Raw genomic sequence first — 22,032 nt, 5'->3', positions numbered from 1 at the left:
GCGTTTGCCATATTCGAGTATATTGGCTATGCAATACCGATCGCATGGTGTAACAAGAACTGGAAATGTTCGGTTTTTTTGGCACGAATAATCACCCTGGTGATGTTTTTCATTTTGGCTGAGGTGCCTTCATACAGGTCAGAATTAGCTCTATCGTCGATAGCCCCAATTGCATGAGCAGTTCTGTAGCTCTTAAGAGTAAGACTCTCAAGTTCGCTACCTCTGCTCTGATATAACGAGGTTAATGATGATATGTTGAATTTCTAGTTTAGCTCATTCAAAGCTTTAGCAGGTAGATGAACAAAATCTTTTATTTTTTTAAATATTTTATGCTATTGTCGCAATATTTTATGATCTGTGCTTTTAATATTCTCGCACATGTACTATTTTTACCAAGCATGTTAGAGTTGTCGCTGCAGTAGGCTTCATAAAACGAATATTATCATAATCAAACTCAGCAACATAACGAATTCCAGACTTAACCGAATCATAATATTTAGGGGAAATAACATATTCTATTACTATCAAACGGCGACTTAGATAACGCATAATTGCTGTTATCATATCAAGCTGTACTTCCGTGTGCTTCATTGCTTCTAAATTTTTAAACAATATAATTAGGTAATCATACAATATTGTCCTAGTAATGGCGACGTCATTAAGGACAGGCATTATTTTATTTCGCAATATTATTTGCAGCACTTCGTGCAGAGGTTAATATATCTCGGTTGCATATTTTATGCATATTACTACATTAATTTTTAATTTGATTCCAAGTTGTTGTCTTCGGTAAGTAGGCTTTACATCCATAGCAGCACACAAAATCCAAAGCCCTCTTTTTGAGTTTTCCCTTAATTGACGTGAAACTATAAAAGTTCCTTCATTGTAAGTAGCATCCCTCAAGCAATTTCATTCTTTGCTGTTTGTCTTTTGATAAACTGCTGATCTCTCTAACTGGTTCCACTCTATATTTAAACTCTATGTGGCGTGCAAATTTTGTTTGCAATGTTTTACAAAATATGTAAAAGTGCCGTCTACATTGTTTCTGACTTTTAGTAATTGGCACAGTAATTTTTCTAACATCATCTAACGGTGCCATTGGTTTGCGAGAAAAATATGTACAATTTATAAATGACGATGATTTATCTGGATAGTATGTGATGTCTGAAACAGTTGACTCCATAAATTATAAGATTTTAGTATTTAAAAAAGTAAAGTCTACTGTGCAATAAAAATAAGTAATTAAAAATGGTTATTCAGATGTTGTGTAAATAATATTTGCAAAGAAGTAAAGTAAAGAATATTTTATATTAAAAGCCTTAAGAGTTTTTCATGAATATATTTTATGACAAAATTATGGAAGTGTCTGCCCACTTCACCTTATGTAATGCATATCCTTACTTTTATAACAACTGTTGAAAATTTGTACCGAGGTATTCGAAAAATTAAATATATCTAAACCATGTAGCCTATATAGGAAACTGAATTGATAAAAAAAACAAGTAAGAGGTTCTAGGGGAGCTGGGGAGCTCCCGACTAGGGGATACCCTGAACCCTCTTATTCCAGCATCAAATAAATTAATAAAAAAAAGTTCCCTTGGCAGGGCTCGAACTCGCAACTGACCGCAATACTTGCTGTCGACTCTACTCAACAGCCACACCAGCAAAAAAAAAATAAATAATAATACTTTCCCCGGTAGGGCTCGAACTCGTGGCAGACTGCACCACCTGCTATACCTCTACTCAGCAGCCACACCAACAATTAAGTACTTATGATAAAAAAGGAACTAAAATAACATTACAAAAAAAATTGCAATTACCATGCTGCTAGAATGCGAAGCAGACGCGCATGAATGTGTGTGTACATGTATAGAGAAATTCTTAAAGCTGCTGCCCCATTCAATTGCGCAGTTGCATATAACTTTGGTTTTTCTTAACCGATCTTTATAAAATTTTCTACAGTATATCTTATTGTACCATAGAATATTTGTATATTCTGAAAAAGACAATTACATTTAAATTGTGGTTTAAATTGGTTGGCAATAAAAGTTGGGTTATTAATTTCATTTATAGCTCTGCGGTGGTAGCGGGGAGGTAGCGATAGGTACAAAATGAAAGATATATATATAATATTCTAGAAGCAACATATCATGTTTGGTGGCTCTAGCTCTTTTATTTACCCAATTTGCTAAAAAAAACAGGATGCCGATATCGATTTTTATCGATTGCTTGGAAACGGAGTAAGTTATCGATTATCGGAAACAAACTCGATCTGCGCGGGAACTAGGAGCACCTACATCTAATTTCGTCTCTAGATCTTATAGGTTCTGAGATCCTTGCGTTCATACATACGGACGGACGGACGGACATGGCTAGATCGACTCGGCTATTGGTGCTGATCAAGAATATATATACTTTATGGGGTCAGAGATGCTTCCTTCTGCCTGTTACATACATTTGGATTTTGCACAAATACAATATACCTTTATACCCATTTTTAATGGGTTCAGGGTATAAAAAAATATTTTTATCAATATCGATATCTATGAATATATTTTAATCTTGTAGAGTTTTAGAATAGATATAATATAAACTTGAACATAGTACTGCGTACGCTTAAAATAGTAATACAATACGGACTCCTATGTCCATGCGGATAAGGAAGTTGAGTAAGTTGAGTAATGGCCTTATACAATTATCATGGCTATGTTTGTATGTACAAACAAACAAAAAAACACAACCTGGCCTTTTCTTGAAAATGATTTCGAAACTGATCGGGCAGTAATTGGAATTTCCCAAGTCGATGAAACACGTTTTTATTATATTCTTATGTAGAGAGTAGATAGGAACTGTATGTTCTGGCACAGGAAGTGATGTCACCGTGGTGGGGACTGTATGTTCTGGCACAGTATGTTTGTTTACATTTATATCAGGGTCAAGTGTTGTTAAGCAAGGTAAAGGGTTGGCGGGGGGTGTTAAGGATTAAGGGGTGGTGGGGGAGGGGTGGAAGGGGTGTTATGTTTCCATTGTGTGTGTGTGTTTTTTTTTGTATTCTGTTTATTTGCACATAAATATATAAATAATAAATAATTTATGCTTAGGATGTAGATAGTACGTGATGATTAGGTGGCGTGGTTTGCTTGCGGAACGGCCGCAAAGCATTGCTTCATAGGCATGTTGTTGCCACCTAAACTTCCTCCGCTCTCCATCTATTGCACTCAACTCTCCTGAGTTCCAGCATCACTTCTGCTGCAAAGCGTGTACGCAAAAATTCCAACCAATCGCCCAGCACATATAATCGATCTCGATCTGCGCACACTTAAGCGGTCCGATTCCTTGTTGAAGACACTCCGTTGATCAAAAAGGGACGGCAAAGTAGAAGTAGATCAGCAAAGCTTGGTTATCAATGGCTAAATAGCATGATCATTTAGATCGAAGCGTGTACGCAAAAATTCCAACCAATCGCCTAGCACGTATATTCGATCTCGATCTGCGGACACTTAAGCGGTCCTATACCTTGTTGGAGACACTCCGTTGATCAAAGAGGGGCGGCAACGTAGAAGTAGATAAGCAAAGCTTGGTTATCAATGGCTAAACACGCGGTCGCGGGGTATAGACTCAGCCGCTATGTGCCGGTGGCGCCGCAGTGTTAATCTGTAGTGATCCTTAAGAGATCCGTGGCCCTTTTGATATTTTCCACTCCCTTAGAGCCGTTGCAACTCACAAATTGGCTACGACCGACCAGCCACGCTGAATTTATATGTGTATATATATATGAATACACGAACGCGTCGTTGCGCAATGGCTGGCCGGTAGCTAAGTAAGATTTTATCCACTAAAAACAGGGGTTTATTCAGAATTACGCGCTTGATTAATTAAAAGCGAATAACATCTGCTGAACGCGAACTGTATGAGCACTGGGGACTTTTAAAAAGAGTTGGGCTCGATATGCCCTTAAAAATCCGAAGCGGTGTACAGCCACTGCACCGTTAATTACTATGATTTATGCGCGCTCAAAATATGTGACTTGCTTGTTCCACTGTCGAATTAAAAAGAACGAAGCGTGGCAATTGGACCTTCTACTTTTCTTCAATTTCAGTAAAAACACAAATACAAACACAATTATTATTCACCACATCTAAATTATAACGGTGATGTGGCCTGATCTATCGAGCATTCCTTCATTCTCACGAAAGTGCGAGTGAAGAAACGCACCGACGCTGAGATAGCGAAATCATGCAGCGTCGTGCGAAAGCAAATAGCGACTACGATGGGATGCATGCATAATATTTCGGTGACTTTTTTGACTGTGAACGGGTGCTGGTGTAATGGGATGAAATGATAAATTTTTGTGCCAGTTGGTCCCTACAAATGCGCCCTGTGCGTTTCCAGATAAGAAAACACATTTCACACATCATTCAAAAAGGCCACATTTTTGAGAAATGTGTAAATTCGTGCGGAACATATTGAGTTTTTTACGATGATTTATCGAGATTTCTATCGATGTTTGAAAAATGGTAAAGTACCGTAAACATAAACAGCTGATATATCAACGAAGGTAAGCGGCATGTTTCAATTTTTGTTTGGGAAGCAAGATTACATAGAGGAGGAGGGGGGTACGTGATGATTAGGTGGCGTGTTTTGCCTGCGGAACGGCCGCAAAGCATTGCTTCACAGGCATGTTGTTGCCACCTAAACTTCCTCCGCTCTCCATCTATTGCGCTCAACTCTCCTGAGTTCCAGCAGCACTTCTGCTGCAAAAGTGTAGGTAGCTTCCCATTTTTGTGCGGTCTTCAACTTGTTTCTGAACAAGTTGTCCACCGTGATAGGTCTCCTCAAGCTGTCCTCTAGGCCCTGCCTGTTCACTGAGAACCTTCCACATTCAAAGATGATTTGGTTGGCGTCCTCTGCGATTTCACTGCCGCACGAAGAACACCCGTCTGTGTTATCGTGGCCGAATCGCTTCAAGTAGCTTCTGAAGCATCCGTGGCCAAATAGGCTGTGTTAAGTAAAAAGTAGTATTACCATACTTGCGGCTTATCCAGGCTTCCAAGTTTGGGATAAGCCTATGTGTCCAGCGTCCTTTAGATGAGCGATCCCAACGTGCTTGCCATCCTTCCATGCTTTGCATCCTTGCTGCTGTGCAGATCATCCCTGCGATAACCAGCGCTGCTTCGTCTGATACCGTCCGGAATGCGCATGTTTTTAAATATTTATGTTGGCGTGGTCGAGGTTCGGGCTCGTTTAAATAAACAGTTGAAAAATATTTTATTTAATATTTTGCTTTAAATAAAATAAGCAATATAAGTATTAAATTAGATTGTTTTAATCTATTAATTTAAAAAAAAAATTCTCGGGCCGAGGTCCCGCCAGCAAAATATTTTAAATATGGATAGGTCGCCAAAACCATTTCTAATTTCTTAAATACTGAATGTATCTTCTACTGTATCGAAGTTCCGATACTTGAAAAACTTCTATTGAAGTATTCCGAATATGACAGTTCCAGGTCCAAAACTTGCAGCGATTATTAAAATTTTCTTCGCAACAGACGGGCTAAATAAATTAACTCACTCTCGAGATTAGCATCTGCAATTTCAGCATTTTCCTCTTCCATGTTCATTGTTGACATAAGTAATTGAGAAACTTGGGTCACCCCCGCTACAGAGGCAGCAACACGATAGTAATTTTTATGAATATCTTTACGATCACCCATTAAGCTCGCCAAATAATCAATTTGAATGTCCTTAACAAAGCGGTATGTGTGGTCAATTGCTTTCGCAGGTCTGTGCATGAAAGGGACTCAGGGCAACGTGTACCACATTCATTTGGGAATTTCTCTAGGATAGGACACTCACGAATATTTTCTTTTCTTAGTGGCCACGGGCTTGGCACACTAAAATATATCTTTAGTGTAGTAGCTGGTTTATTTATTGTGCGTTTGCCATATTCGAGTATATTGGCTATGCAATACCGATCGCATGGTGTAAAAAGAACTGGAAATGTTCGGTTTTTTTGGCACGAATAATCACCCTGGTGATGTTTTTCATTTTGGCTGAGGTGCCTTCATACAGGTCAGAATTAGCTCTATCGTCGATAGCCCCAATTGCATGAGCAGTTCTGTAGCTCTTAAGAGTAAGACTCTCAAGTTCGCTATCTCTGCTCTGATATAACGAGGTTAATGATGATATGTTGAATTTCTAGTTTAGCTCATTCAAAGCTTTAGCAAGTAGATCCTGAAGAAAATCTTTTATTTTTTTAAATATTTTATGCTAATATATCTCGGTTATGTTAATATATCTCGGTTGCATATTTTATGGATATTACTACATTAATTTTTAATTTGATTCCAAGTTGTTGTCTTCGGTAAGTAGGCTTTACATCCATTGCAGCACACAAAATCCAAAGCCCTCTTTTTGAGTTTTCCCTTAATTGACGTGAAACTATAAATGTTCCTTCATTGTAAGTAGCATCCCTCAAGCAATTTCATTCTTTGCTGGTCTAACTGGTTCCACTCTATATTTAAACTCTATGTGGCGTGCAAATTTTGTTTGCAATGTTTTACAAAATATGTAAAAGTGCCGTCTACATTGTTTCTGACTTTTAGTAATTGGCACAGTAATTTTTCTAACATCATCTAACGATGCCATTGGTTTGCGAGAAAAATATGTACAATTTATAAATGACGATGATTTATCTGGATAGTATGTGATGTCTGAAACAGTTGACTCCATAAATTATAAGATTTTAGTATTTAAAAAAGTAAAGTCTACTGTGCAATAAAAATAAGTAATTAAAAATGGTTATTCAGATGTTGTGTAAATAATATTTGCAAAGAAGTAAAGTAAAGAATATTTTATATTAAAAGCCTTAAGAGTTTTTCATGAATATATTTTATGACAAAATTATGGAAGGAAATTAAATATATCTAAACCATGTAGCCTATATAGGAAACTGAATTGATAAAAAAAAAGTAAGAGGTTCTAGTGGAGCTAGGGAGCTCCCGACTAGGGGATACCCTGAACCCTCTTATTCCAGCATCAAATAAATTAATAAACAAAAGTTCCCTTGGCAGGGCTCGAACTCGCAACTGACCGCAATACTTGCTGTCGACTCTACTCAACAGCCACACCAGCAAAAAAAATATAAATAATAATACTTTCCCCGGTAGGGCTCGAACTCGTGGCGGACTGCACCACCTGCTATACCTCTACTCAGCAGCCACACCAACAATTAAGTACTTATGATAAAAAAGGAACTAAAATAACATTACAAAAAAAGATGCAATTACCATGCTGCTAGAATGCGAAGCAGACTCGCATGAATGTGTGTGTGTACATGTATACAGAAATTCTTAAAGCTGCTGCCCCATTCAATTGCACAGTTGCATATAACTTTGGTTTTTCTTAACCGATCTTTATAAAATTTTCTACAGTATATCTTATTGTACCATAGAATATTTGTATATTCTGAAAAAGACAATTACATTTCAATTGTGGTTTAAATTGGTTGGCAATAAAAGTTGGGTTATTAATTTCATTTATAGCTCTGCGGTGGTAGCGGGGAGGTAGCGATAGGTACAAAATGAAAGATACTTGACATATATATTATATTCTAGAAGCAACATATCATGTTTGGTGGCTCTAGCTCTTATTATTTACCCAATTTGCTAAAAAAACAGGATGCCGATATCGATTTTTATCGATTGCTTGGAAACGGAGTAAGTTATCGATTATCGGAAACAAACTCGATCTGCGCGGGAACTAGGAGCACCTACATCTAATTTCATCTCTAGATCTTATAGGTTCTGAGATCCTTGCGTTCATACATACGGACGGACGGACGGACATGGCTAGATCGACTCGGCTATTGGTGCTGATCAAGAATATATATACTTTATGGGGTCAGAGATGCTTCCTTCGGCCTGTTACATACATTTGGATTTTGCACAAATACAATATACCCTTATACCCATTTTTAATGGGTTCAGGGTATAAAAAAAATATTTTTATCAATATCGATATCTATGAATATATTTTAATCTTGTAGAGTTTTAGAATAGATATAATATAAACTTGAACATAGTACTGCGTACGCTTAAAATATTAATACAATACGGACTCCTATGTCCATGCGGATAAGGAATATATACATTTTATTGGGTCAAAAATGTCACTTTTTGTTAAAAAATTTCGAAGCACAGAAACTTATTCAGTTGAGTAATCCTACAAATTAATGCTGTGAATTTATTCGATTCTAATGGCCTTATACAATTATCATGGCTATGTTTGTATGTACAAACAAACAAAAAAACACAACCTGGCCTTTTCTTGAAAATGATTTCGAAACTGATCGGGCAGTAATTGGAATTTCCCAAGTCGATGAAACACGTTTTTATTATATTCTTATGTCTACATAGGATAGTAGATAGGAACTGTATGTTCTGGCACAGGAAGTGATGTCACCGTGGTGGGGACTGTATGTTCTGGCACAGTATGTTTGTTTACATTTATTATCAGGGTCAAGTGTTGTTAAGCAAGGTAAAGGGGTGGCGGGGGGTGTCAAGGATTAAGGGGTGGTGGGGGAGGGGTGGAAGGGGTGTTATGTTTCCATTGTGTGTGTGTGTGTTTTTTTTTGTATTCTGTTTATTTGCACATAAATATATAAATAATAAATAATTTATGCTTAGGATGTAGATAGTACGTGATGATTAGGTGGCTTGCGGAACGGCCGCAAAGCATTGCTTCATAGGCATGTTGTTGCCACCTAAACTTCCTCCGCTCTCCATCTATTGCACTCAACTCTCCTGAGTTCCAGCATCACTTCTGCTGCAAAGCGTGTACGCAAAAATTCCAACCAATCGCCCAGCATATATAATCGATCTCGATCTGCGCACACTTAAGCGGTCCGATTCCTTGTTGAAGACACTCCGTTGATCAAAAAGGGACGGCAAAGTAGAAGTAGATCAGCAAAGCTTGGTTATCAATGGCTAAATAGCATGATCATTTAGATCGAAGCGTGTACGCAAAAATTCCAACCAATCGCCTAGCACGTATATTCGATCTCGATCTGCGGACACTTAAGCGGTCCTATACCTTGTTGGAGACACTCCGTTGATCAAAAAGGGGCGGCAACGTAGAAGTAGATAAGCAAAGCTTGGTTATCAATGGCTAAACACGCGGTCGTGGGGTATAGACTCAGCCGTTATGTGCCGGTGGCGCCGCAGTGTTAATATGTAGTGATCCTTAAGAGATCCGTGGCCCTTTTGATATTTTCCACTCCCTTAGAGCCGTTGCAACTCACAAATTGGCTACGACCGACCAGCCACGGTGAATTTATATGTGTATATATATATGAATACACGAACGCGTCGTTGCGCAATGGCTGGCCGGTAGCTAAGTAAGATTTTATCCACTAAAAACAGGGGTTTATTCAGAATTACGCGCTTGATTAATTAAAAGCGAATAACATCTGCTGAACGCGAACTGTATGAGCACTGGGGACTTTTAAAAAGAGTTGGGCTCGATATGCCCTTAAAAATCCGAAGCGGTGTACAGCCACTGCACCGTTAATTACTATGATTTATGCGTGCTCAAAATATGTGACTTCCTTGTTCCATTGTCGAAATAAAAAGAACGAAGCGTGGCAATCGGACCTTCTGCTTTTCTTCAATTTCAGCAAAAACACAAATACAAACACAATTATTATTCACCACATCTAAATTATAACGGTGATTTGGCCTGATCTATCGAGCATTCCTTCATTCTCACGAAAGTGCGAGTGAAGAAACGCACCGACGCTGAGATAGCGAAATCATGCAGCGTCGTGCGAAAGCAAATAGCGACTACGATGGGATGCATGCATAATATTTCGGTGACTTTTTTGACTGTGAACGGGTGCTGGTGTAATGGGATGAAATGATAAATTTTTGTGCCAGTTGGTCCCTACAAATGCGCCCTGTGCGTTTCCAGATAAGAAAACACATTTCAAACATCATTCAAAAAGGCCACATTTTTGAGAAATGTGTAAATTCGCGCGGAACATATTGAGTTTTTTACGATGATTTATCGAGATTTCTACCGATGTTTGAAAAATGGTAAAATACCGTAAACATAAACAGCTGATATATCAACGAAGGTAAGCGGCATGTTTCAATTTTTGTTTGGGAAGCAAGATTACATAGAGGAGGAGGGGGGTACGTGATGATTAGGTGGCGTGGATTGCCTGCGGAACGGCCGCAAAGCATTGCTTCACAGGCATGTTGTTGCCACCTAAACTTCCTCCGCTCTCCATCTATTGCGCTCAACTCTCCTGAGTTCCAGCATCACTTCTGCTGCAAAAGTGTAGGTAGCTTCCCATTTTTGTGCGGTCTTCAACTTGTTCCTGACCAAGTTGTCCACCGTGATAGGTCTCCTCAAGTTGTCCTCCAGGCCCTGCCTGTTCACTGAGAACCTTCCACATTCAAAGATGGTGTGGTTGGCGTCCTCTGAGATTTCACTGCCGCACCAAGAACACTCGTCTGTGTTATCGTGGCCGAATCGCTTCAAGTAGCTTCTGAAGCATCCATGGCCAAATAGGCTGCGTTAAGTAAAAATTAGTATTACCATACTTGCGGCTTATCCAGGCTTCCAAGTTTGGGATTAGCCTATGTGTCCAGCGTCCTTTAGATGAGCGATCCCAACGTGCTTGCCATCGTTCCATGCTTTGCATCCTTGCTGCTGTGCGAATCGTCCCTGCGATAACCAGCGCTGCTTCGTCTGATACCGTCCGGAATGCGCATGTTTTTAAATATTTATGTTGGCGTGGTCGAGGTTCGGGCTCGTTTAAATAAACAGTTGAAAAATATTTTATTTAATATTTTGCTTAAATAAAATAAGCAATATAAGTATTAAATTAGATTGTTTTAATCTATTAATTTAAAAAAAAAAACTCGGGCCGAGGTCCCGCCAGCAAAATATTTTAAATATGGATAGGTCGCCAAAACCATTACTAATTTCTTAAATACTGAATGTATCTTCTACTGTATCGAAGTTCCGATACTTGAAAAACTTCTATTGAAGTATTCCGAATATGACAGTTCCAGGAAGCAAGATTACATAGAGGAGGAGGGGGGTACGTGATGATTAGGTGGCGTGGATTGCCTGCGGAACGGCCGCAAAGCATTGCTTCACAGGCATGTTGTTGCCACCTAAACTTCCTCCGCTCTCCATCTATTGCGCTCAACTCTCCTGAGTTCCAGCATCACTTCTGCTGCAAAAGTGTAGGTAGCTTCCCATTTTTGTGCGGTCTTCAACTTGTTCCTGACCAAGTTGTCCACCGTGATAGGTCTCCTCAAGTTGTCCTCCAGGCCCTGCCTGTTCACTGAGAACCTTCCACATTCAAAGATGGTGTGGTTGGCGTCCTCTGCGATTTCACTGCCGCACCAAGAACACTCGTCTGTGTTATCGTGGCCGAATCGCTTCAAGTAGCTTCTGAAGCAACCATGGCCAAATAGGCTGCATTAAGTAAAAATTAGTATTACCATACTTGCGGCTTATCCAGGCTTCCAAGTTTGGGATTAGCCTATGTGTCCAGCGTCCTTTAGATGAACGATCCCAACGTGCTTGCCATCGTTCCATGCTTTGCATCCTTGCTGCTGTGCGGATCATCCCTGCGATAACCAGCGCTGCTTCGTCTGATACCGTCCGGAATGCGCATGTTTTTAAATATTTATGTTGGCGTGGTCGAGGTTCGGGCTCGTTTAAATAAACAGTTGAAAAATATTTTATTTAATATTTTGCTTTAATAAAATAAGCAATATAAGTATTAAATTAGATTGTTTTAATCTATTAATTTAAAAAAAAAAACTCGGGCCGAGGTCCCGCCAGCAAAATATTTTAAATATGGATAGGTCGCCAAAACCATTACTAATTTCTTAAATACTGAATGTATCTTCTACTGTATCGAAGTTCCGATACTTGAAAAACTTCTATTGAAGTATTCCGAATATGACAGTTCCAGGAAGCAAGATTACATAGAGGAGGAGGGGGGTACGTGATGATTAGGTGGCGTGGATTGCCTGCGGAACGGCCGCAAAGCATTGCTTCACAGGCATGTTGTTGCCACCTAAACTTCCTCCGCTCTCCATCTATTGCGCTCAACTCTCCTGAGTTCCAGCATCACTTCTGCTGCAAAAGTGTAGGTAGCTTCCCATTTTTGTGCGGTCTTCAACTTGTTCCTGACCAAGTTGTCCACCGTGATAGGTCTCCTCAAGTTGTCCTCCAGGCCCTGCCTGTTCACTGAGAACCTTCCACATTCAAAGATGGTGTGGTTGGCGTCCTCTGCGATTTCACTGCCGCACCAAGAACACTCGTCTGTGTTATCGTGGCCGAATCGCTTCAAGTAGCTTCTGAAGCATCCATGGCCAAATAGGCTGCGTTAAGTAAAAATTAGTATTACCATACTTGCGGCTTATCCAGGCTTCCAAGTTTGGGATTAGCCTATGTGTCCAGCGTCCTTTAGATGAGCGATCCCAACGTGCTTGCCATCGTTCCATGCTTTGCATCCTTGCTGCTGTGCGGATCGTCCCTGCGATAACCAGCGCTGCTTCGTCTGATACCGTCCGGAATGCGCATGTTTTTAAATATTTATGTTGGCGTGGTCGAGGTTCGGGCTCGTTTAAATAAACAGTTGAAAAATATTTTATTTAATATTTTGCTTAAATAAAATAAGCAATATAAGTATTAAATTAGATTGTTTTAATCTATTAATTTAAAAAAAAAACTCGGGCCGAGGTCCCGCCATCAAAATATTTTAAATATGGATAGGTCGCCAAAACCATTACTAATTTCTTAAATACTGAATGTATCTTCTACTGTATCGAAGTTCCGATACTTGAAAAACTTCTATTGAAGTATTCCGAATATGACAGTTCCAGGAAGCAAGATTACATAGAGGAGGAGGGGGGTACGTGATGATTAGGTGGCGTGGATTGCCTGCGGAACGGCCGCAAAGCATTGCTTCACAGGCATGTTGTTGCCACCTAAACTTCCTCCGCTCTCCATCTATTGCGCTCAACTCTCCTGAGTTCCAGCATCACTTCTGCTGCAAAAGTGTAGGTAGCTTCCCATTTTTGTGCGGTCTTCAACTTGTTCCTGACCAAGTTGTCCACCGTGATAGGTCTCCTCAAGTTGTCCTCCAGGCCCTGCCTGTTCACTGAGAACCTTCCACATTCAAAGATGGTGTGGTTGGCGTCCTCTGCGATTTCACTGCCGCACCAAGAACACTCGTCTGTGTTATCGTGGCCGAATCGCTTCAAGTAGCTTCTGAAGCATCCATGGCCAAATAGGCTGCGTTAAGTAAAAATTAGTATTACCATACTTGCGGCTTATCCAGGCTTCCAAGTTTGGGATTAGTCTATGTGTCTAGCGTCCTTTAGATGAGCGATCCCAACGTGGTTGCCATCGTTCCATGCTTTGCATCCTTGCTGCTGTGCGGATCGTCCCTGCGATAACCAGCGCTGCTTCGTCTGATACCGTCCGGAATGCGCATGTTTTTAAATATTTATGTTGGCGTGGTCGAGGTTCGGGCTCGTTTAAATAAACAGTTGAAAAATATTTTATTTAATATTTTGCTTAAATAAAATAAGCAATATAAGTATTAAATTAGATTGTCTTAATCTATTAAGTTAAATAAAAAACTCGGGCCGAGGTCCCGCCAGCAAAATATTTTAAATATGGATAGGTCGCCAAAACCATTACTAATTTCTTAAATACTGAATGTATCTTCTACTGTATCGAAGTTCCGATACTTGAAAAACTTCTATTGAAGTAGTCCGAATATGACAGTTCCAGGAAGCAAGATTACATAGAGGAGGAGGGGGGTACGTGATGATTAGGTGGCGTGGATTGCCTGCGGAACGGCCGCAAAGCATTGCTTCACAGGCATGTTGTTGCCACCTAAACTTCCTCCGCTCTCCATCTATTGCGCTCAACTCTCCTGAGTTCCAGCATCACTTCTGCTGCAAAAGTGTAGGTAGCTTCCCATTTTTGTGCGGTCTTCAACTTGTTCCTGACCAAGTTGTCCACCGTGATAGGTCTCCTCAAGTTGTCCTCCAGGCCCTGCCTGTTCACTGAGAACCTTCCACATTCAAAGATGGTGTGGTTGGCGTCCTCTGCGATTTCACTGCCGCACCAAGAACACTCGTCTGTGTTATCGTGGCCGAATCGCTTCAAGTAGCTTCTGAAGCAACCATGGCCAAATAGGCTGCGTTAAGTAAAAATTAGTATTACCATACTTGCGGCTTATCCAGGCTTCCAAGTTTGGGATTAGCCTATGTGTCCAGCGTCCTTTAGATGAGCGATCCCAACGTGCTTGCCATCGTTCCATGCTTTGCATCCTTGCTGCTGTGCGGATCATCCCTGCGATAACCAGCGCTGCTTCGTCTGATACCGTCCGGAATGCGCATGTTTTTAAATATTTATGTTGGCGTGGTCGAGGTTCGGGCTCGTTTAAATAAACAGTTGAAAAATATTTTATTTAATATTTTGCTTTAATAAAATAAGCAATATAAGTATTAAATTAGATTGTTTTAATCTATTAATTTAAAAAAAAAACTCGGGCCGAGGTCCCGCCAGCAAAATATTTTAAATATGGATAGGTCGCCAAAACCATTACTAATTTCTTAAATACTGAATGTATCTTCTACTGTATCGAAGTTCCGATACTTGAAAAACTTCTATTGAAGTATTCCGAATATGACAGTTCCAGGAAGCAAGATTACATAGAGGAGGAGGGGGGTACGTGATGATTAGGTGGCGTGGATTGCCTGCGGAACGGCCGCAAAGCATTGCTTCACAGGCATGTTGTTGCCACCTAAACTTCCTCCGCTCTCCATCTATTGCGCTCAACTCTCCTGAGTTCCAGCATCACTTCTGCTGCAAAAGTGTAGGTAGCTTCCCATTTTTGTGCGGTCTTCAACTTGTTCCTGACCAAGTTGTCCACCGTGATAGGTCTCCTCAAGTTGTCCTCCAGGCCCTGCCTGTTCACTGAGAACCTTCCACATTCAAAGATGGTGTGGTTGGCGTCCTCTGCGATTTCACTGCCGCACCAAGAACACTCGTCTGTGTTATCGTGGCCGAATCGCTTCAAGTAGCTTCTGAAGCATCCATGGCCAAATAGGCTGCGTTAAGTAAAAATTAGTATTACCATACTTGCGGCTTATCCAGGCTTCCAAGTTTGGGATTAGCCTATGTGTCCAGCGTCCTTTAGATGAGCGATCCCAACGTGCTTGCCATCGTTCCATGCTTTGCATCCTTGCTGCTGTGCGGATCATCCCTGCGATAACCAGCGCTGCTTCGTCTGATACCGTCCGAATGCGCATGTTTTTAAATATTTATGTTGGCGTGGTCGAGGTTCGGGCTCGTTTAAATAAACAGTTGAAAAATATTTTATTTAATATTTTGCTTAAATAAAATAAGCAATATAAGTATTAAATTAGATTGTTTTAATCTATTAATTTAAAAAAAAAACTCGGGCCGAGGTCCCGCCATCAAAATATTTTAAATATGTATAGGTCGCCAAAACCATTACTAATTTCTTAAATACTGAATGTATCTTCTACTGTATCGAAGTTCCGATACTTGAAAAACTTCTATTGAAGTATTCCGAATATGACAGTTCCAGGTCCAAAACTTGCAGCGATTATTAAAATTTTCTTCGCAACAGACGGGCTAAATAAATTAACTCACTCTCGAGATTAGCATCTGCAATTTCAGCATTTTCCTCTTCCATGTTCATTGTTGACATAAGTAATTGAGAAACTTGGGTCACCCCGCTACAGAGGCAGCAACACGATAGTAATTTTTATGAATATCTTTATGATCACCCATTAAGCTCGCCAAATAATCAATTTGAATGTCCTTAACGTTGAACAAAGCGGTATGTGTGGTCAATTGCTTTCGCAGGTCTGTGCCTGAAAGGGACTCAGGGCAACGTGTACCACATTCATTTTCGAATTTCTCTAGGATAGGACACTCAGGAATATTTTCTTTTCTTAGTGGCCACGGGCTTGGCACACTAAAATATATCTTTAGTGTAGTAGCTGGTTTATTTATTGTGCGTTTGCCATATTCGAGTATATTGGCTATGCAATACCGATCGCATGGTGTAAAAAGAACTGGAAATGTTCGGTTTTTTTGGCACGAATAATCACCCTGGTGATGTTTTTCATTTTGGCTGAGGTGCCTTCATACAGGTCAGAATTAGCTCTATCGTCGATAGCCCCAATTGCATGAGCAGTTCTGTAGCTCTTAAGAGTAAGACTCTCAAGTTCGCTACCTCTGCTCTGATATAACGAGGTTAATGATGATATGTTGAATTTCTAGTTTAGCTCATTCAAAGCTTTAGCAGGTAGATCCTGAACAAAATCTTTTATTTGTTTAAATATTTTATGCTATTGTCGCAATATTTTATGATCTGTGCTTTTAATATTCTCGCACATGTACTATTTTTACCAAGCATGTTAGAGTTGTCGCTGCAGTAGGCTTCATAAAACGAATATTATCATAATCAAAATCAGCAACATAACGAATTCCAGACTTAACAGAATCATAATATTTAGGGGAAATAACATATTTTATTACTATCAAACGGCGACTTAGATAACGCATAATTGCTGTTATCATATCATGCTGTACTTCCGTGTGCTTCATTGCTTCTAATTTTTTAAACAATATAATTAGGTGATCATACAATATTGTCCTAGTAATGGCGACGTCATTAACGACAGGCATTATTTTATTTCGCAATATTATTTGCAGCACTTCGTGCAGAGGTTAATATATCTCGGTTGCATATTTTATGGATATTACTACATTAATTTTTAATTTGATTCCGAGTTGTTGTCTTCGGTAAGTAGGCTTTACATCCATTGCAGCACACAAAATCCAAAGCCCTCTTTTTGAGTTTTCCCTTAATTGACGTGAAACTATAAAAGTTCCTTCATTGTAAGTAGCATCCCTCAAGCAATTTCATTCTTTGCTGTTTGTCTTTTGATAAACTGCTGATCTCTCTAACTGGTTCCACTCTATATTTAATCTCTATGTGGCGTGCAAATTTTGTTTGCAATGTATGTATATGTATATGTAAAAGTGCCGTCTACATTGTTTCTGACTTTTAGTAATTGGCACAGTAATTTTTCTAACATCATCTAACGATGCCATTGGTTTGCGAGAAAAATATGTACAATTTATAAATGACGATGATTTATCTGGATAGTATGTGATGTCTGAAACAGTTGACTCCATAAATTATAAGATTTTAGTATTTAATAAAGTAAAGTCTACTGTGCAATAAAAATAAGTAATTAAAAATGGTTATTCAGATGTTGTGTAAATAATATTTGCAAAGAAGTAAAGTAAAGAATATTATATATTAAAAGCCTTAAGAGTTTTTCATGAATATATTTTATGACAAAATTATGGAAGTGTCTGCCCACTTCACCTTATGTAATGCATATCCTTACTTTTATAACAACTGTTGAAAATTTGTACCGAGGTATTCGAAAAATTAAATATATCTAAACCATGAAGCCTATATAGGAAACTGAATTGATAAAAAAACAAGTAAGAGGTTCTAGGGGAGCTAGGGAGCTCCCGACTAGGGGATGCCCTGAACCCTCTTATTCCAGCATCAAATAAATTAATAAACAAATGTTCCCTTGGCAGGGCTCGAACTCGCAACTGACCGCAATACTTGCTGTCGACTCTACTCAACAGCCACACCAGCAAAAAAAATATAAATAGTAATACTTTCCCCGGTAGGGCTCGAACTCGTGGCAGACTGCACCACCTGCTATACCTCACCAACAATTAAGTACTTATGATAAAAAAGGAACTAAAATAACATTACAAAAAAAAATTCAATTACCATGCTGCTAGAATGCGAAGCAGACGCGCATGAATGTGTGTGTGTACATGTATACAGAAATTCTTAAAGCTGCTGCCCCATTCAATTGCGCAGTTGCATATAACTTTGGTTTTTCTTAACCGATCTTTATAAAATTTTCTACAGTATATCTTATTGTACCATAGAATATTTGTATATTCTAAAAAAGACAATTACATTTAAATTGTGGTTTAAATTGGTTGGCAATTAAAGTTGGGTTATTAATTTCATTTATAGCTCTGCGGTGGTAGCGGGGAGGTAGCGATAGGTACAAAATGAAAGATACTTGACATATATATAATATTCTAGAAGCAACATATCATGTTTGGTGGCTCTAGCTCTTATTATTTACCCAATTTGCTAAAAAAAACAGGATGCCGATATCGATTTTTATCGATTGCTTGGAAACGGAGTAAGTTATCGATTATCGGAAACAAACTCGATCTGCGCGGGAACTATGAGCACCTACATCTAATTTCGTCTCTAGATCTTATAGGTTCTGAGATCCTTGCGTTCATACATACGGACGGACGGACGGACATGGCTAGATCGACTCGGCTATTGGTGCTGATCAAGAATATATATACTTTATGGGGTCAGAGATGCTTCCTTCGGCCTGTTACATACATTTGGATTTTGCACAAATACAATATACCCTTATACCCATTTTTAATGGGTTCAGGGTATAAAAAAAATATTTTTATCAATATCGATATCTATGAATATATTTTAATCTTGTAGAGTTTTAGAATAGATATAATATAAACTTGAACATAGTACTGCGTACGCTTAAAATATTAATACAATACGGACTCCTATGTCCATGCGGATAAGGAATATATACATTTTATTGGGTCAAAAATGTCACTTTTTGTTAAAAAATTTCGAAGCACAGAAACTTATTCAGTTGAGTAATCCTACAAATTGATGCTGTGAATTTATTCGATTCTAATGGCCTTACACAATTATCATGGCTATGTTTGTATGTACAAACAAACAAAAAAACACAACCTGGCCTTTTCTTGAAAATGATTTCGAAACTGATCGGGCAGTAATTGGAATTTCCCAAGTCGATGAAACACGTTTTTATTATATTCTTATGTAGAGAGTAGATAGGAACTGTATGTTCTGGCACAGGAAGTGATGTCCCCGTGGTGGGGACTGTATGTTCTGGCACAGTATGTTTGTTTACATTTATTATCAAGGTCAAGTGTTGTTAAGCAAGGTAAAGGGTTGGCGGGGGGTGTTAAGGATTAAGGATTGTTAAGGATTAAGGATTGTATTCTGTTTATTTGCACATAAATATATAAATAATAAATAATTTATGCTTAGGATGTAGATAGTACGTGATGATTAGGTGGCGTGGATTGCCTGCGGAACGGCCGCAAAGCATTGCTTCATAGGCATGTTGTTGCCACCTAAACTTCCTCCGCTCTCCATCTATTGCACACAACTCTCCTGAGTTCCAGCATCACTTCTGCTGCAAAGCGTGTACGCAAAAATTCCAACCAATCGCCCAGCACATATATTCGATCTCGATCTGCGCACACTTAAGCGGTCCGATTCCTTGTTGAAGACACTCCGTTGATCAAAAAGGGACGGCAAAGTAGAAGTAGATCAGCAAAGCTTGGTTACCAATGGCTAAATAGCATGATCATTTAGATCGAAGCGTGTACGCAAAAATTCCAACCAATCGCCTAGCACGTATATTCGATCTCGATCTGCGGACACTTAAGCGGTCCTATACCTTGTTGGAGACACTCCGTTGATCAAAAAGGGGCGGCAACGTAGAAGTAGATAAGCAAAGCTTGGTTATCAATGGCTAAACACGCGGTCGCGGGGTATAGACTCAGCCGCTATGTGCCGGTGGCGCCGCAGTGTTAATCTGTAGTGATCCTTAAGAGATCCGTGGCCCTTTTGATATTTTCCACTCCCTTAGAGCCGTTGCAACTGGCTACGACCGACCAGGCACGCTGAATTTATATGTGTATATATATATATGAATACACGAACGCGTCGTTGCGCAATGGCTGGCCGGTAGCTAAGTAAGATTTTATCCACTAAAAAAAGGGGTTTATTCAAAATTACGCGCTTGATTAATTAAAAGCGAATAACATCTGCTGAACGCGAACTGTATGAGCACTGGGGACTTTTAAAAAGAGTTGGGCTCGATATGCCCTTAAAAATCCGAAGCGGTGTACAGCCACTGCACCGTTAATTACTATGATTTATGCGTGCTCAAAATATGTGACTTCCTTGTTCCACTGTCGAAATAAAAAGAACGAAGCGTGGCAATCGGACCTTCTACTTTTCTTCAATTTCAGCAAAAACACAAATACAAACACAATTATTATTCACCACATCTAAATTATAACGGTGATGTGGCCTGATCTATCGAGCATTCCTTCATTCTCACGAAAGTGCGAGTGAAGAAACGCACCGACGCTGAGATAGCGAAATCATGCAGCGTCGTGCGAAAGCAAATAGCGACTACGATGGGATGCATGCATAATATTTCGGTGACTTTTTTGATTGTGAACGGGTGCTGGTGTAATGGGATGAAATGATAAATTTTTGTGCCAGTTGGTCCCTACAAATGCGCCCTGTGCGTTTCCAGGTAAGAAAACACATTTCACACATCATTCAAAAAGGCCACATTTTTGAGAAATGTGTAAATTCGCGCGGAGTTTGAGTTTTTTACGATGATTTATCGAGATTTCTATCGATGTTTGAAAAATGGTAAAGTACCATAAACATAAACAGCTGATATATCAACGAAGGTAAGCGGCATGTTTCAATTTTTGTTTGGGAAGCAAGATTACATAGAGGAGGAGGGGGGTACGTGATGATTAGGTGGCGTGGATTGCCTGCGGAACGGCCGCAAAGCATTGCTTCACAGGCATGTTGTTGCCACCTAAACTTCCTCCGCTCTCCATCTATTGCGCTCAACTCTCCTGAGTTCCAGCATCACTTCTGCTGAAAAAGTGTAGGTAGCTTCCCATTTTTGTGCGGTCTTCAACTTGTTCCTGACCAAGTTGTCCACCGTGATAGGTCTCCTCAAGCTGTCCTCCAGGCCCTGCCTGTTCACTGAGAACCTTCCACATTCAAAGATGGTGTGGTTGGCGTCCTCTGCGAGTTCACTGCCGCACCAAGAACACTCGTCTCTGTTATCGTGGATGAATCGCTTCAAGTAGCTTCTGAAGCATCCATGGCCAAATAGGCTGCGTAAGTAAAAATTAGTATTACCATACTTGCGGCTTATCCAGGCTTCCAAGTTTGGGATTAGCTTATGTGTCCAGCGTCCTTTAGATGAGCGATCCCAACGTGGTTGCCATCGTTCCATGCTTTGCATCCTTGCTGCTGTGCGGATTATCCCTGCGATAACCAGCGCTGCTTCGTCTGATACCGTCCGGAATGCGCATGTTTTTAAATATTTATGTTGGCGTGGTCGAGGTTCGGGCTCGTTTAAATAAACAGTTGAAAAATATTTTATTTAATATTTTGCTTAAATAAAATAAGCAATATAAGTATTAAATTAGATTGTTTTAATCTATTAATTTAAAAAAAAAACTCGGGCCGAGGTCCCACCAGCAAAATATTTTAAATATGGATAGGTCGCCAAAACCATTACTAATTTCTTAAATACTGAATGTATCTTCTACTGTATCGAAGTTCCGATACTTGAAAAACTTCTATTGAAGTATTCCGAATATGACAGTTCCAGGTCCAAAACTTGCAGCGATTATTAAAATTTTCTTCGCAACAGACGGGCTAAATAAATTAACTCACTCTCGAGATTAGCATCTGCAATTTCAGCATTTTCCTCTTCCATGTTCATTTTTGACATAAGTAATTGAGGCAGCAACACGATAGTAATTTTTATGAATATCTTTATGATCACCCATTAAGCTCGCCAAATAATCAATTTGAATGTCCTTAACGTTGAACAAAGCGGTATGTGTGGCCAATTGCTTTCATAGGTCTGTGCCCGAAAGGGACTCAGGGCAACGTGTACCACATTCATTTGGGAATTTCTCTAGGATAGGACACTCACGAAGATTTTCTTTTCTTAGTGGCCACGGGCTTGGCACACTAAAATATATCTTTATT

The 22,032-nt window shown here is 39.5% G+C and overlaps 2 protein-coding genes across 2 annotated transcripts; both read right to left on the bottom strand.

Moving 5' to 3' along the window:
• Positions 1-10,268: 10,268 nt before the first annotated feature.
• LOC138911445 (uncharacterized) lies at positions 10,269-10,777 on the bottom strand. Its single transcript, XM_070210651.1, has 2 exons — positions 10,680-10,777; positions 10,269-10,575 (listed from the first exon to the last, which is right to left on the bottom strand). Exons 1-2 carry the CDS (start codon positions 10,775-10,777, stop codon positions 10,269-10,271), a joined length of 405 nt encoding a protein of 134 aa, XP_070066752.1.
• A 3,157-nt stretch (positions 10,778-13,934) lies between these two features.
• On the bottom strand, positions 13,935-15,358 carry LOC138911444 (uncharacterized). The gene is made up of 3 exons (XM_070210650.1): positions 15,189-15,358; positions 14,957-15,133; positions 13,935-14,241 (listed from the first exon to the last, which is right to left on the bottom strand). The coding sequence occupies exons 1-3, from the start codon at positions 15,356-15,358 to the stop codon at positions 13,935-13,937; spliced, it is 654 nt and encodes a 217-aa protein (XP_070066751.1).
• Between the last annotated feature and the right edge of the window lie 6,674 nt (positions 15,359-22,032).

This window comes from Drosophila virilis, chromosome 6 (assembly GCF_030788295.1).
Source record: "Drosophila virilis strain 15010-1051.87 chromosome 6, Dvir_AGI_RSII-ME, whole genome shotgun sequence".
Taxonomy (NCBI): domain Eukaryota; kingdom Metazoa; phylum Arthropoda; class Insecta; order Diptera; family Drosophilidae; genus Drosophila; species Drosophila virilis.
Note: the sequence above shows the minus strand (reverse complement) of the source record. Positions and strands in the feature narration are given on the sequence as shown.

What these genes read in the sequence shown, in the direction of transcription:
- LOC138911445 (XM_070210651.1), bottom strand. Translation starts at nt 10,777, where the DNA reads ATGCGCATTCCGGACGGTATCAGACGAAGCAGCGCTGGTTATCGCAGG. An exon ending in CATGGAACGATGGCAAGCAC is followed by an intron (nt 10,576 to 10,679) that starts GTTGGGATCGCT and finishes TACTTAACGCAG; the next exon opens with CCTATTTGGCCATGGATGCT.
- LOC138911444 (XM_070210650.1), bottom strand. Translation starts at nt 15,358, where the DNA reads ATGCGCATTCGGACGGTATCAGACGAAGCAGCGCTGGTTATCGCAGGG. An exon ending in GAAGCCTGGATAAGCCGCAA is followed by an intron (nt 15,134 to 15,188) that starts GTATGGTAATAC and finishes TGGATGCTTCAG; the next exon opens with AAGCTACTTGAAGCGATTCG. An exon ending in GACAACTTGGTCAGGAACAA is followed by an intron (nt 14,242 to 14,956) that starts GTTGAAGACCGC and finishes TACTTAACGCAG; the next exon opens with CCTATTTGGCCATGGTTGCT.